A 15520-nucleotide genomic window follows, 5' to 3' on the forward strand; every position below is an offset into this window, starting at 1 on the left:
ATCAACATCAATCAGATAACACATCAGAACTTAAGCACACAATTTTTGGCTAGGTGGTAGTAGTTTCAGTTGCTACTAAACACAAATCCACGGATATATAAACATAAACTAATCCAAAGTGGAAACTTGAATTATTTGTAATACACATCAACATAATTCACTGAGAAAGTTTTATCAGAACAAGAATGGATAGTAAACCATTGCAAGGATATTCAATGATTTATTAGCATTAATTTGTTTATATGCAACATATTTGCTGACTATCATAAAAAAACAAATATACACCCCCTCCCCGCATAAACTAAAATTTGTGTTATTGATTCACTTTCAAGGGCCGTTGCTTCGTCGCATTTGATCCTGACAAGTCAGCAGCCTTTTGTTTGAGGGTGGCAGCCATCTTCAAATTCTTCTCCGTCCCATGTCCATATTTGTACATAAGGCTAAGATTGCTGCAACAGGCCACCATGCCAAGATTACAACCTTTCTGATTGAACTCAAATGCTTTTTTCAAGTCTTTGTCTACATGTTCCCCTTCCAAGTAAAACCCAGCTAAACTGAAACAAGCATCCTTACACTTGAGATCACAAGACTTATTGAGGAAGGTTAAACACTTTTCTATTTTCTTTTCTTCATCAGAGCCAGTTGAAAGTAACGCAAAACCAGCATTGTGGCACCCTTCAGCATAATTCATCTCACAGCTCTTCTCGAAATAATGGAAGGCTGACTTCAAGTCAGGCTTTTCTTCTGGCATACCTGGTTGAAAAAACAAATGTATAAGTTAAGAGGTCATCCATGTTTTAAGTCAACAAAAAGTACACATTTTAGATACTTCTTGTCAAAGTTGGATGTACTTTCATGTTGATCTCCACAAAAATGTAACCGTCTTTTCAAATCTTACTTCTTCTAATCTAATACAAAAGCATGTATTGTGTAAGCCGACCTTGCAATGGTAATAATGTATATCGGCCTACTAATCATTTTCATTAGTGTCTATTTAAATATTGAAAAAATAGAATCTTTAATGTGTTGAGCAATATGAATAAAATGTTTCAAAAGTAAAAGTATTTGTTGATGATTCTGATCATTTTAATACTATTTTCCTCTTATTAACCAAAACTGATGCAATACATTGTATTAAATTATTAAGCTAATTTTAATTGGAATGAGGAGAGGCAAGTTTTAATACTATAAAAATGTCTGGTTAAAAATATCACCTATTCCTTTAGCCAGGCAATTGCCATACTTAAAGCAACTCTCTGGGTAGTTGTTTTTGTCACAATTTTCTTTGTAAAGGGGGGCTGCTGTAGAGGGTTGTTGTCTTATAGTATACATAAAGTCTGCAAGCCTGTGGCAACCTATGAAGACAATGTGATAGCTTAGTTTCTCACTAAAACTTCTATTAAATATAAAAACCCACCCCTTGCACCAACACTTGACCCTTAAACTTCTATTACTAGATCTATCAGTAACATGCACCTATCATCAATCCTTGTAAAGCTTCCATTATGTTTAGAAGAGACAATAGAGATCTAGAATCTAGAGTAAAGTGGCGTCTGCGGACAGACGTAGCAAAAAAAATCGGAAGTGCCGATTTCCATTGAGCGCCATTCAGTAACCATTTCACATAGAAACAAACCGAAAGTACCGTCTTACTCCGCATTCTTTCTAGTTTAATCACGTCTGATTCATTTTGTATTCATACGCATAGCATTGAATGTATTAATATTTTCAGTGGTGAGACTCTGTGCGGACACTAAGAGCACTTTTTTTTACATTTTATTTTCTGTGCGCACACTTGCTCCTTATGCGGACAAGGCATATTTTGTTCATTTTGTTTCTATTTAAATGATTGTAATAAACATGTTACATACATAAATAGTGTTGTTGATAGTTTTATATATTAATATATTGGAAAACAAAAAATATGAAGAAATATGAAATAAGTTTTAATTAAATTAAAGTGATGCCTTTTACTTAAAGTGTAAGAAATATACTCTGATTTTTCATTAGTGTCCGCAAAAGGTTAACCCTCAAAAAAGGTATATCCCTTATGCGGACACCCCAATTTTTCCTCTAAGATGCTTAAACAACCTTAACTATGATATTTATTAGTATTTCTCGCTAACCCGGAGGCGTGGCCGGTTGCTAACAACAATATGGCGTACGGACCGGATGCATGACTTCCGACGATTTTTCTTCTTAATTCCAGAGACCTTCTTAGAATTACTTTTAAAAATGTTTATCACGAGTAAAATGGCGGGTTTTCACGCTATAAAAACATGCTATAGGTGGCAAGGCTAAATATGCCAGAAAAGCATTTTAAAATTTGCTTTGGAGAATGAAGGCTAAATTTATAAGTCGGTCTCATTAAAATTAATAGAACTTCTAAAATATCAGCCCGGAGGTCACAAAAATGAATTGGAGGTTGTAGAACTATTAGGTTTATCATTATATGAAGAAATAAATCAAATATTGCATGCGCTTTTTAAAATAAGACACGACTTTTGAATGACAACCAAATTTATTTATTTTTTTAAACCACGTGACCGCTATTTGATGATCACTAGTGGGGAACTTCGGGTACATGACCACTTAAAAAGTCTAACTTATTTGTGGTTTTCTTTAGCTTCAAGCGTAAGAAGAGTTGTCATGGAGAGGTGTGTTGTGCATTTTTGTGAGTGTCAATAAATATTAAATTAAGTAATTTCGTTTAAAATGAACTAAAACGTCAAAATTAGTGCCTAATGGATTAAATATGGATGTCTATCATTCAGTAGTCATGTTTAATTTGAAATTTGGGTAAATTCTAGATTTAGTAAAAAAACTAATATTTATAGCTTTCTATAGGCCTATATATATAAGCTATTTATATTTAACCCAGTTAACTAAGCTATGATTGGTTCGATTTATTCCTCTAATCCGGGGACTAGTGGTCTTCATCCGGGTGAGGTTCCCTACATAAAACGTCATACATCGCAACTTTGAAAAATTCCAATTAATCTCCCTATTATTGAATGAAATAGAAGAAATTGACTCAGATGTGTTTAAAAAAAAAAATGGACATGCTTTGTGTTGTTTGCGTTACTTTCGTATAAAACATTCATACAATTATTGTTTAAGTGAAAACGGCAAGGTGTCCACACAGAGGCAACTGTCCGCAGACGCCACTTTACTCTAGGTGTAGCCAGACTAAGACCTATCCTATGGAGTATGCTATGGCCTAGTATTAAACTAGATCTAGATCTAGATCTAGTAATAGTCTAGAGAATTAATTAATTAGACAAGCTAGCTATTCGAGTCAGATCAAGATTTAGAATCTAGATCTAGCTCTAGAAGAAAAAAGGGAATCTATCTTTTTAGGTAGAATCTAAGGCTACGCTAAGTAAAATGGACAGAGGCTAGATTCTAGACTAGATCTAGACTAGACATGCAGTTAACAACACACGTAACACTACTGTCAGTTCTAAAAACTAGATTAGTAAAAACTAAAAAGACTTGAGAGTGGACTACCATCAGGTTCTTTTTGATCTAAACATTGGAATTGGTATTCTATTTGAATATCTCGTAAGTATTCTTTAACTCCTTCGTCAGTTGTCAAATCGTAAGCCATGATTACACTTTTTAAAAATATTTGTCTATTTCTTCATCTAGAGATTCTAGAACTAAAACACGGCTAGTACAATGTCACCGGTAGCCCACCGCAAGGTAAAAACAGCTATTTGCACATTCAAAGTTAATTTTAAAATAGCTCGAAGATTGACCTATTTTTGAAATTCTTGGAATTAGTTGGAAAGCAAAACTGGGCCAAATCAAAACAGAAAAATTGTAGGCCTACAGATAGCCTAGTATATTATCTGACCATAGGCTATGATATATAGAACTAAGTATCTTTCCGTGCCTAAGTAAAAAAAAAAGATTATAAAAGTTAAAATTTTATTTTTAGCATCATATTTTTTCCCAACATTAAAAAGCACAATAAAAAATGTTACCCCCCTCCCTCCCGTTACGCTTGCACTCTATATTAGACTTTCTAAAGTAACCCGATAATAGTTTGATAGTTTAATACATCTTGATACCATGAAAAATTATTGAGGAGTTATCAATAAATAGTCCTACATCTATAGAAGTGAGTCGAGGTAGATGAATAATGAATTGGAAACGATAATTGAGAAGGTCGTGGTTAAGAAAATTATGCGCAATATAAATAAGTAGGCTACTTCAAATAACCATCAATAAAAATAATAATGTGTTGATTTTAATTATAATTTTAGGTTATATATATATACATATTTATTTATTTAGGCATACGACACACTCTTCAGCTAATCGGGGTGTTATATGACCTATGTCTTTGGGCTCAGAGTTTCTTCCAGGCATCTCTTGGGGGGGGGGGGGGGGAGGGACTCTGCCCCCTCCCCCCGAACGAAATGAAATTTATAAAGAAAATATATACTTTTAACAGTGTCCACCCCCCCCCCCCCCCATAAGAAAGTCTACGTCCCCCCCCCTCCCCGAAAATTTAAAGTGCCCTCCCGCCGTAGAAAACATAATGATTAATAAAATTTGCTCAATACCATCTCGCCCAAGCCTAGAAGAAACCGTTTTTTTTTGTATTGGGGAGGGTTTGTGAGACATTTTGTGACGATAAAGTCAGTCATAAAGGGGAATGAGGCGGGGTAAAAATATTTTGTGGACGACCCTTAGCCCTAAAAGCAAAGTAAATATAACTAGATCAAACAGTATCAATATTGAAGCGTAGCTACAGATCTAGATCTAATTAATTAAAAAAATGTGTTGATTCATTATTTCCCTTTGAATTGAATTAAGTGTTTCAACTGTTTCAACTAAATTTAAATTTTAAAAGTATAATTAGATCTATCTTAATTAAAAGTATGCCTATTGTTTATTGCATACCATCTGAAGCGTTAGATAGTAACATAACTTAAGACTATTTTTTTCTGCTGTAAGTACAATTTTATAAATTGATTTTATGAATTTAGTGACAATAATAAATAATAATATTAATATTAATAAGTCTTCCAGATGGGGCTTAACACAAATGCGCATATAGCTCTAACAATAGTTGTGTGTAGCTTTTGCCCGTAACTTCTGCGCATGCGTGGTTTATTGATGGCAAGTTAAGAGATTGGGAAACTAGCGACATCATCTTGTTTACATCGCAGTTTGCTTCGTTTGCAAGACGATCGCACCATAGTTTCGAACGAAATATTTAATGGTAAGTTGTTCTCTTAGATAATTTTAACAATTAACAGAATATAACTTAGAATTCGTTAAATTGTTTTTGTAAATTTATTTTTATTAGCCTACTTCTTAAAAATATGTATGAAGATGAAAAATGTAGGTTAGTCTGATCTGGAAGTGGAAGGGAATTTTTTTTGCCCTGATTACAACTGAATGGTATTCTAGAATCTAGACTTCTCAGGTTCAGAAAATACATTGTTATTAGGCCTGGATGATACTTCAAAGCGAAAATCTTAAATCTGCTAATGCTAAAATTGAAATTATAGATGCAAAATCGAAGTGAATCTTCTAAAAAAATACCCCAGCTTTAAAAAAAAAGATGGAATGGAAAAGAATGTCCGAGTGTATTAAGTTCTTCGATCCGACTAGCAAGTGCATGACCTGAATTTTATTTATAGATGTAGAGGTCTAGATCTAGATCTAGATCTTCTAGTCTAGGTTTTAGTTTGTTGATGGACCTATATCTAGTAGTTCTATAGATCAAGATTCAAGTTAGCTAAAATAGGCATTAGGTTAGGCCTACTTATTTGTTTTTGTACAAAACTGAAAAAGGAAGTAGAATTCTAGATTTTAGAGTTTAGTTAGGCCTAGGCCCACTTATTCTACTTATTTTTAGTTATTACTTCTATAGCCTACTTAATTTATAACTTAAACTAGGCTTTTTGATGAGAATTACAGAATGATTTTTTTATTAAAAATGTATCAATAATAGCTAGAACACTAGTAAACTAAGCTAATTTAGCATATTTTAACTTTCTGTGCAAAGTCATTATTACTGAAAAAAATTCCAAAGTCAGGTCAGCCTGTGGCACCCTCCACTGAACTTGACAGAAGGAAAAAAAACTTGACCCGTGACCCTCATTAAAACAGAATTTGCTTTTGTTTTATTTTTTATTTTTAGTAAACATGTGCTTTATCTTACCCAATAAGTGATAAAAATTTGAAAATTAATTTTAATTACTGTTGTAAAGTGAGATAAACAACTTAATAAACATGTGTTTTCTTGAGGGGGTGTGACCCGGGTGTGTCACATCGCAATTGGAACTTTATATTTCTGTGTTTTATGACTATATTTGTTTACAATTAGCATGCTATGCTTTTAATTTTGATAAAGGGTAAGTATACCAAGTTACAAAATCTGCAATCTAACTAATAATTCATACTTTCAGTTTAAAAAATAATAAAAACGATCATCAACGAAGAAAGCGTAAACATTCTATTTTTAGGTGTGACATAAAAAAACAGTCATAAATCTAGCCAAATGATTGGATTCTTGCGCGGCACACATTTTCCCGCGCCTCGTTTTCACCAAACAAGATTATAATAAAATGGCATTATTGGGGGTGATCGTTTTCCCACGAACACATCTCATAAACCCAAGAAATTATTACCAGTTAATTGTAATGTGTGTTAAATTAATAGTTTAAAGTTTTCAAGGAACATAGGCTGGGTTCCAAGGAATGCGATATTTCAGAGTTATTTGATTTAAAAGACAATAATACATAGAGCTATTTTCACTTACGTGCCGCTTGCGAGACAAAGAAATTAGGTCAAAAGTACATCTGGGAATTCTTAAATATCAGACTGAAATAGAAACGGATAGTTCCGTTTTCTAAAATTAACTATGGCATCGTAATCAATAGTTTTATCCCTCTACCGTTTAGAGAAAGCGAAACTGGTCGCCATTTTAGTAAGCCCATGAGCAGTGAGATGCCACGAAAATGACAAACCCGGAAGTGTTGAATCGAACGGCCTACTTAAACTAAATCTAGTACTATAACAAGTAGGCCTATACCTAAATATAAATATAGAAAGTAGGAGAAGCCTAATGAATGACACAGGTCTTTGGATGAAGCAGACTGTATTTGAATATCAATGTATGACCAACAGGTATTTTTAACTGCTTTTAAAAATATAATCTGGATCAGACTCTTACAGCCATTGTTTCTTTTTAGTTACAACTAAAGTTATTATCCACTAATTAATGTCTTAATTTTCATTTTACCATCAATTTTAAGAATTTGACCATAATATCTACAGTTCAACCAAGAATTATTATTTCATTCACAGGTTTCGCTTTACTAATGATGATTATCGTGAGTGAAAATTAAGCATAGTGCAACTCAGTTGAGAGAAGATTTTTTTCAGTCAGTATCACTATATTATCATCATGACTGCTTATACTAAGGAATTCGAAAAGTGGCTTAGTACGGCCAAGAATGAAACAGACATGGAAGATGATGAGGAAGATGAGGATCCTCAAAACAGCCACCAGTTTCATGATAATGAAAATGATGATGGAGATACAACTGGAGAAGACAGTTCCCAGGGCAGCTTTGTGGAACTGAAGACAGCAGAAATTGTTGTTCCTTGTGAGAAGGCCCCAATATTGGTGGATGATGATGATTTGTCTGACAATGACAATCAATTTGAGGATGAACCACCAATACTTGAGCCTGTACAGAAGCAGCCAGCTAGTAGGCGGATTAGTAAGACTGGGGATGGGAAGCACTCTGGTCCGATGCGCAACTATAGCAGGAACAACCAAACTTACTCTAGACAAAGGTCATTGCAGGAGCACCAAAGCTTAGCTAAATCAGACAGTAAAGAAAAACTGAAACCAACTCTGTCTGATGACTATGAGAAGAGGCAGCGTAAAAGCTCTGTAAAGTCTAAGGAAAGTAAAGAAAGTGGTAATATATTTGATAAGTTTATGTCAGAACAGTATGACAGCCCTCCTCCCCTCATCCCAAGCCCTGAAGCATTACGTCTCACTTCTGAAGTACAGGTTTCAGAAACAAAGAATCAAGGAAGTCCAGATTTTTGTGCCATGGAGGCAGATTCAACTTCTGAAATCATCAGCGACAGCTGTGTATCTCACTCACAACCCAAAAATTATGGCGACCTTCTAGAATGTGATAGCACCTGCATGCTAGGGGCATCACCTGTCACAGTGTCACCTGCTTCTGTATCAAATATAGAATGTGAAGAAGTGAGAGACTCAGGTGGGGGTATATGCAACGATGGTAGTGTTGATACTGCTAAAATGGCCACAGGTGAAGATAACATTGCCAAATCTCTCTGTGCTCCAGCTAATGACAAGTTGTCCTCTGGTGTTAAAAGTTTTTATCCTGACCAGTCTCCTGGCATCACCCCAACATTCCACAAAGAGGTAAACATTGACATTGATAACCTTGAGCCTCCAACCCTGACTGTCATCTCTCCACTTCTCAGTTCGCCAATAGTTTCTCGTAGAAAAAGACATACAATAGACACCCCAGAAACATATTCAAGAATGTCGAAGAGACGCACATTAAATTCCCCAACTTTGGAACAAGAAGACATTTCTTCCCCACCGTTGCTCAAAAATTCAAAAGAGTTGACGGCCCCTATTTCACAGCTTGAGAAAAAGACACAGGCTGAGAGAAGCAGCCATTACCCAAAGAGACAGAGGTGTCACACTGTGCCATCAGATCACCCTCACCACCTAGAGAGCTTAGACACATTTGTAGCCAACACATTGAAGTTGTCCACACTGCAGACACGCATGCACGCACTTCTCAAACAGCTTTTCCCACAGATCAGGCAGGAGCTTGACTCCATCAGCCCAGAGTCACTCGGCTTCACTGACCTGATGCATGAACTGGTCCTGTCTCTGCAGCACACACACAAACCTCCACTGCCAGAAAGTCTGGCTCCGACACCATGTAAAGACACACCACCAGAGGACAGCTCTCAAAGACTATCGTCACCGCCTGGCAGTTTCAAGGCAGCCTCGTCAGATGCTTGTGACGAGTTGATGAGAAACTCTCACCGCTCTTATACGTCCTCCAAGGCCAACTGTGATAGCAAGCAGCGGAAAGGTGGGTGTCACACCACACATAAAAAACACAACACAGACGAGCCAGCTGGTGGGGATTTAGGAATCTCCAAGTTGTCCCTCAAAGATCAACTGGAGAGCATCAGGCCAGCCCAAGTCATTCTGTCCAGGGACCCCGCATCAGTGCAGTTGGATAAGTTCATTCAAATTTCTTGTAAGGCTCTGCAGCTGTTGTTGCCAGATGTGGCAGTGAGTTTGAAGAATGAGCTGGCCTTCTCCCCACAAGACCTCCTGGTTTTTATAGACAATGTCATTTTATTTAACTCCAGGAAAAGACTTTAGCCAACCTATGTCGGATATGTTTTTTCAGTTATATAATAACCACTTTGAGTGAGCAATTCGTTTTTTTGAAGTGATATATATATATTGAAACTAGTGTTTGCTGTTTAGATACTTCACTTTTAGTCTACTTGTTTCACACATTTTTCAAGTCATATATACAACGATACACCCTGTGTTAATTAAAAATTTCTTTTCTTAACATAACCTTTGATAGTTAATTTCTTTAATATTTATATATTTGACATAAAAACTTAAAAAAAAATTAATTTACATAATTTTTCTTTTAATTATTTCTATAATTTGGATCTTATAATTTACGTTACCTTTTACTTAAAGTTAAAGCCGGTGTAGATTTATCCTATTGAAGATAAACTTGTGCCTGTTAGTGCTTTGTTTCTATCCTTCCTACCATTTTGCCAACATCAGTTTGCTTCCCTTATTCTACATTTTTCTTCTACAATCGATTAATTTCCTTTCTTTAAATTACCATTTTTACAATACACAAACATGTTCTGTTATTATGAGAACTTGTGACGAGTGATCGCAGGTGTTCTCTAAATAATCCTTCAACCTACCTGTTGGTGATTGCTACACTATCATTCCCACCAGCTAATACATTGTGTGGATACAATGCTCCTAGTGCCTTTAGCTAAAGTGCTCCTGTAAAAACATCAAGTCCATAAGTCCACAGCACCCTGATGGTAAATTAACGAACCACCTGCCAGATTATTCACCTGGTGATCAGCAAACCATTTCTTAATCCTACCTGTTGATTAATGTCTTGACCTTTTTAAAAACATATTTTTTTATTTCCTTTGAGATTTATCTCACTTTAGATTGACTTAATTATATCATGTCTGTTAAACAATAAATCAATACTTTGTTTAGCACCTTATAGATTGTTAATATTTTCTTGTTCTTTGTAACATTCTTGCACATTAGTTCTTTATTCTATTCCTATCAAAAACATTTAATCAGATACAGAATGGTTTTGATTTGTGTAGTATGTTCATATTAACATATGAAACCACTAGTCATGTAATGTAATGACTTGTATGTAACTGTACATCAAACGAAAGTCTCAATATAAACCAGTATGTATTGGTGTTATGTATTTTAAAAAATAACGTTGGGATATATATTATTTTGTTCAATACGTAGATATTTAAAAAATGTAGTTTCAAGGTTTTCACATTTTTTTTTACATTCTCTAAAATTAAAAAAACATACTGTTTTGTTGTTTGTATTTTTATGTATGAATTTTTTTTAGGTTTTTGTGATTTTCAATTATTCTATTTTAATGGGATTTTTTTGTGTTAACTTTTGACTATAATTTCTATTCTTGATTGTTTTTTCTAATGTAGAAATTTGAAGTTTGTGTAATTTGTACAAATATTTATTGTTTGTAGAAATTTATTTAAAAAAAAAACAACTTTCATGAACAAAAAACCAATTTCTTGTGGCACCTTTCTATCAATGATGTGTAAAGAGCAATAATTTTTTTAATTAGAACATACAAAGACTTAAAATTGTTGTTCCGTAATAATTCTAGTGATGCAGTTATTAAACAGTAGTAGTCATACATTTATATTCATAAATTAAAATAAAATAGAATGATCGTACTACTAATACTAAAATACTTAATTGCATTCAATCAATTTTCGTATTTCAATATACTTCAAAACATCTTTATACTTCGGTATTTCTAATGGTACATTTGCTTACAAAGTAGAGCTAATATATTATTAATATATTAAAAATATAAAAAATATTTAAATGCCTACTACTACAACAACAATCCTTTTTTGCATAAAATCAACGTTCTTACTGAAATATACTTAGCTATGCAGAGAAATGTTTTCCTAACATCAAAATTTCTAATTTTAATGTAAATTTTGATACCTTTGTGATTATAATTGTAAATAAGTTCTACTATAAGAAATGTTAGTAATTTTTTCTTATAGTTAGATGTTTCCATGTATCAAAACTTCAAAATTGTATATAAAATAACTGGGTTCAACAGTTTTAATATTTGATGGGAGATCTAATCCAGAAGAGATTAGTTACTGCACACAAATTCTTTTTTTTTACTTCACAAAAGCAGACTATTTAAAAAAATGTGTACAGCTAATTTTGCTATAGGACACCTGATGAAAAAAAAAATAACATGAATTGTTGTACTTTCTTTAATTGTGATATTCTTGAAGCTGTTATAACAATTTGTTATTGTTGTTGTTGGGCTTGTACTGTTATACTTTTTATGCAGATGTTGGATTTTGTTTTTTATGGGATGTACGTCATTCACAACTAATGCAACAATTCTGGCAATAACCCTGTCCTGGCTAGGCAATCAGCGTATGTCAATCAATTACTGAGGTTTAACGTGTGATTGGTGTGTGGTCATTTTTGACCATCTGTTGGGTCAAATGGTTTTGTGGTCTGTGTCCAGTGAAATCACCATCATTTGTTGACTAGCGCAGTTGTATTGGCTGATGTGGAAATCAGGCTGGTTATTTATTTTGTTATGATAAATAATTGTTTTGTTTTTGGATTGGCCAGTGTTTAGTCAGATAATTAAATACGTTAGTCTTTAGCTCATCATCATATGTCATATGCCAGTGTTCAAGCTGACCACTTGTGTTGTCATGTCGCTGTATTAGCTAACCACCAATTAGATGTTCATGTTGTGTTTTAGATCCCCCACCAAATGGCTTCAACAGAACCAACCTGTTATCTAAGGCAGTCTTTAAGATCCCAACCATATGTTTAATCAGCTCACCAATTCTTATTTGGCAGTGTAATCTCATGGTGTGCCAATGTTGAGCGCTGGCTGTTTGAATGTTGATTTCTGAGTCTTGTCAACACTGTACTTAATTCTGGATGATTGTTTAGTTCATGATCTATTTGATGATGGAGTTAATTTTAAATTTGATGATGAAGTATTAACCAGAAGGCAGTGTGTCAGGTATGTAATTTTATTGATACTGTTTACTGTTATTATTCTGTACTGCCAGTTAGCACACCATCACCCAACATTAAGAACCGTTTTCGTCCAGTTGGTTTGTTAAAGGGTTATACAAGAGTTATCTCCCTACAATTTAGTCAGTTTGTTTTGAATAAATTGAGGTTTTTTCTTGCCACATTTTAGATTGTCTTTTTCACTGAAATTGAGTTTTATAATATAAAAAATACTCAGCTTGCTAAATTTACTGAAATTTTATTTTATGTTAAAAAATAAGCATTAGTCTTGTTTCATAAATAGATTGAAAATTAATGATTTTTAAGACTATTTCAGCTCAGAATGAATAACAAATGTACCACTAGTACTCCTTACCATTACATACATTTTTTTTTCTATTTAAAATCTATGCATCAAAGTTAGCTAGAGGTGTGAGTGATAAATGGCTCGTGGTGTGTATAGACTCCTATTCTGTGCAATACCTAGATACTTGTTGACCAAAAGCAGCTAACATACCAGATAAAAAGTCCATAATTTGTTGCCATTTGTTTTTTCCTCATTGTCTATCACCATTTAGGCTGTTGTTCCAGTATTGGGGCATCTGGATGGTATAATTGAGCTAAATTGTTTATGGCTAGGATATTTCACGAACTATTTTCTGTGTGAGACTGGTTGGTCGGCTGGGTAGAGTGATTGTGTGATCAATACATTAGTGATTGATCATTTGTAGTATATTTCATGAAAAGACCTGCCCATATGCTGGTTCCACTAATATGTACTTTGCTACCCAACATGCTGCTTGTGTATGTTTGTCAAAGATAAAGGAGTATGCACATTTCATCTTTGATATTTTTTTCTCACTTGAATTCATGTTTTTTTTTTAAGATTGGGATTATTTACTTCATTATTACAATGTTAATATGAATTGCATGTCATGTTTTATACTAGGCATTTAAAGATTTGTGATACTATGGTATAAGGACAATCTCTTTGGACATTTTTATTTTCTGCTTTCTTTCTCTACATTTCCTTGTTGTACAGTCAAACCATTTTCCACACAAGTTTAAAATTACTTAAAGCTGTCTAACAGCTAGCCTGGAAGTATGAAGTTTTGTTACCAAGTTATTTGACTTGTGATCAGGAACACTGTCAGTTCTGGTGACTACCTCCCCTTGTTATCAATGGTGAGGGTCTGGATGTAAAATAGAAAGAGCTGTCTCTCCAAATGAAATGAAATTCATTTTTCTTGCCAAGTTTCGGTATCCTTTTACTACCAGGTTATACAAGATCCTAATCTTCAAATATTTTTCAGTGTTTTAAAAATGTTGCTTACGTTTGAATTAAAATGTTTGACTTTAAATATTTGTTTCACTGGTTTGACATGTAGTCATAAGGCTTGCAACATTGTCTTGAAATTCAGGAAACTATGTTTAAGCTATCACCTTTTGTATGTTTTATTATATTTGCATGACATTTTATTTTCTAGGTGGCCATACATGTATGTTTAGACACCCCTCCCCTCTAGTGATCATACATGTATATTTAATCAGCCCCCCCCCCCCCCCCCACATTGAAACACATTCACAGCTATAAATCAAAATGGATTACCTTCCCACCAAACTTGACATTGAATGTTAGTTTATAACTGCTGTGTGTTGTTCTATTGTTTAACTATAGTTGTGTCTTGCTGTATTGGCTACAAAAATTATTTCTATGCTTGAAGTAGTTTGTGGGTTGTTTTTTTTTTTTTTTACATGTAAACTATGTTAAGTATTTTCCATTATTTTTTGTTTGATTAGGTTCAGTGTCTTGGTGTTAAGTACTTTATTTTTGTTTGTTTTGATGTTAACCCATTTGTTGTTTGAATGCAATGTGTATTCACCCTAGATAGAAGCTCCTTAATGTTGCTGTACTACATCTGTTAACATTTCCTAACCACTGATTTATTTAATGATACACCTGATCCCTGTCATTATTGGTTATTGTGAACATATTGTCTACCTGTAAGCTCACTTGTGTGATTGACCTATCTGTGTGTTACATAATGTCAGCATCCACCTGTACATAAACACCTGACCTATTCTAGTACGACTATTGCAATGTCCATCTTCTGTCCACTTTTGGTGAACAAATAATTTATGCTCTATGATTAATAAAACATTATGGTTCCATTGATAGCTTGGCTGGTGTTGTTTTCATGCGTGAGGGTGTGTTTGTGTTGTGTGTGAGTTGGTGGTGTGTGGGTGATATGGTGTTAATGGGGTGGTTGTGTTTTGGTGAGGTGTGAGGTGGTGCTAATATGGTGTGGGTAATGTGTGAGGTAGTGGTGGTGTGTGAACGTTTTGGTGATGTGTGAGGAGGTGGTAATATGGTGGTGTTATGTTGATGTGTGATGTTTGTCACACAGTGGTTTCAGGGTGTGGTTGTCACATAACTAATTTGTAAAGCGGCGATATTTATGTATGTCGCACCACGATGTTAATGGGGTGATTTTAAGCTTGTCACATGTATGAGTTTTTTATATACTTAGTTTATTTACTGTAAACTTGGACTGCCAGAATGTTTAGACCCGTATGTAACAAAGAATAATTATTACAGTATCCATCTTTCTTTTGAAGTTCTATTTGAGTAATTTAACGGTTACCGCCCTTATCATTGAACAGTTACATGTCTTCACAATATTAACTGCAGTTGTCGTTCCTGCGAGCCAATCGCCCCATATAAGAAATGCATGGATCACTACAAATACAATTGATATAAATAGCAGGGTCACCACAGGTCACACACCTTTATATTTCCTCTGAAACTAGTCAATGCTTTTAATATTCAGCAGGGAAAAAATATTCAGTCGAGATAAAATGTCATGAACTGGCTATATGGAATGTCAGTTTTAGATCACTTGAGTTCTCCTCTCAGCAGCCGTTTATCAGCTTCACAATCAGGAATATACGAGTGACCTCCCCTACAAATGGCGGCCTCCCACACATACGGCCCCTAGTGCTCACGGAAATACATCGCTGTACGGCTGATTGTGTGAAAGACGCTCACTTTAGTGTATCAATGTTACGATCATACGTCTCGTAACCAATCTAGTCCTACATTTGTCCTTCAAAACTCTCTTTAAGGAAAACTGGAAA

At 34.4% G+C, this 15520-nt stretch overlaps 2 protein-coding genes across 2 annotated transcripts; one reads left to right on the forward strand and one right to left on the reverse strand.

Moving 5' to 3' along the window:
* Positions 1-200: 200 nt before the first annotated feature.
* On the reverse strand, positions 201-3722 carry LOC131941115 (cytochrome c oxidase assembly factor 7). Its single transcript, XM_059300125.1, has 3 exons — positions 3511-3722; positions 1215-1355; positions 201-753 (listed from the first exon to the last, which is right to left on the reverse strand). Exons 1-3 carry the CDS (start codon positions 3608-3610, stop codon positions 314-316), a joined length of 681 nt encoding a protein of 226 aa, XP_059156108.1. The 5' UTR covers positions 3611-3722; the 3' UTR covers positions 201-313.
* A 1411-nt stretch (positions 3723-5133) lies between these two features.
* On the forward strand, positions 5134-12649 carry LOC131941118 (uncharacterized). Its single transcript, XM_059300127.1, has 2 exons — positions 5134-5236; positions 7333-12649. The coding sequence occupies exon 2, from the start codon at positions 7433-7435 to the stop codon at positions 9422-9424; it is 1992 nt and encodes a 663-aa protein (XP_059156110.1). The 5' UTR covers positions 5134-5236; positions 7333-7432; the 3' UTR covers positions 9425-12649.
* Positions 12650-15520: the final 2871 nt, after the last annotated feature.

This window comes from Physella acuta, unplaced genomic scaffold (genome assembly GCF_028476545.2).
Source record: "Physella acuta isolate Inbredline_101_S28 unplaced genomic scaffold, ASM2847654v3 ptg000346l, whole genome shotgun sequence".
In the NCBI taxonomy this organism is placed as follows: Eukaryota; Metazoa; Mollusca; class Gastropoda; family Physidae; genus Physella; species Physella acuta.

Coding starts and splice junctions, on each gene's coding strand:
- LOC131941115 (XM_059300125.1), bottom strand. CDS start 3,610: ATGGCTTACGATTTGACAACTGACGAAGGAGTTAAAGAATACTTACGA. Junction 1,356..3,510: donor AGATCAAAAAGAACCTGATG/GTAGTCCACTCT, acceptor TTGTCTTCATAG/GTTGCCACAGGCTTGCAGAC. Junction 754..1,214: donor TTGCCTGGCTAAAGGAATAG/GTGATATTTTTA, acceptor TTTTTCAACCAG/GTATGCCAGAAGAAAAGCCT.
- LOC131941118 (XM_059300127.1), top strand. CDS start 7,433: ATGACTGCTTATACTAAGGAATTCGAAAAGTGGCTTAGTACGGCCAAG.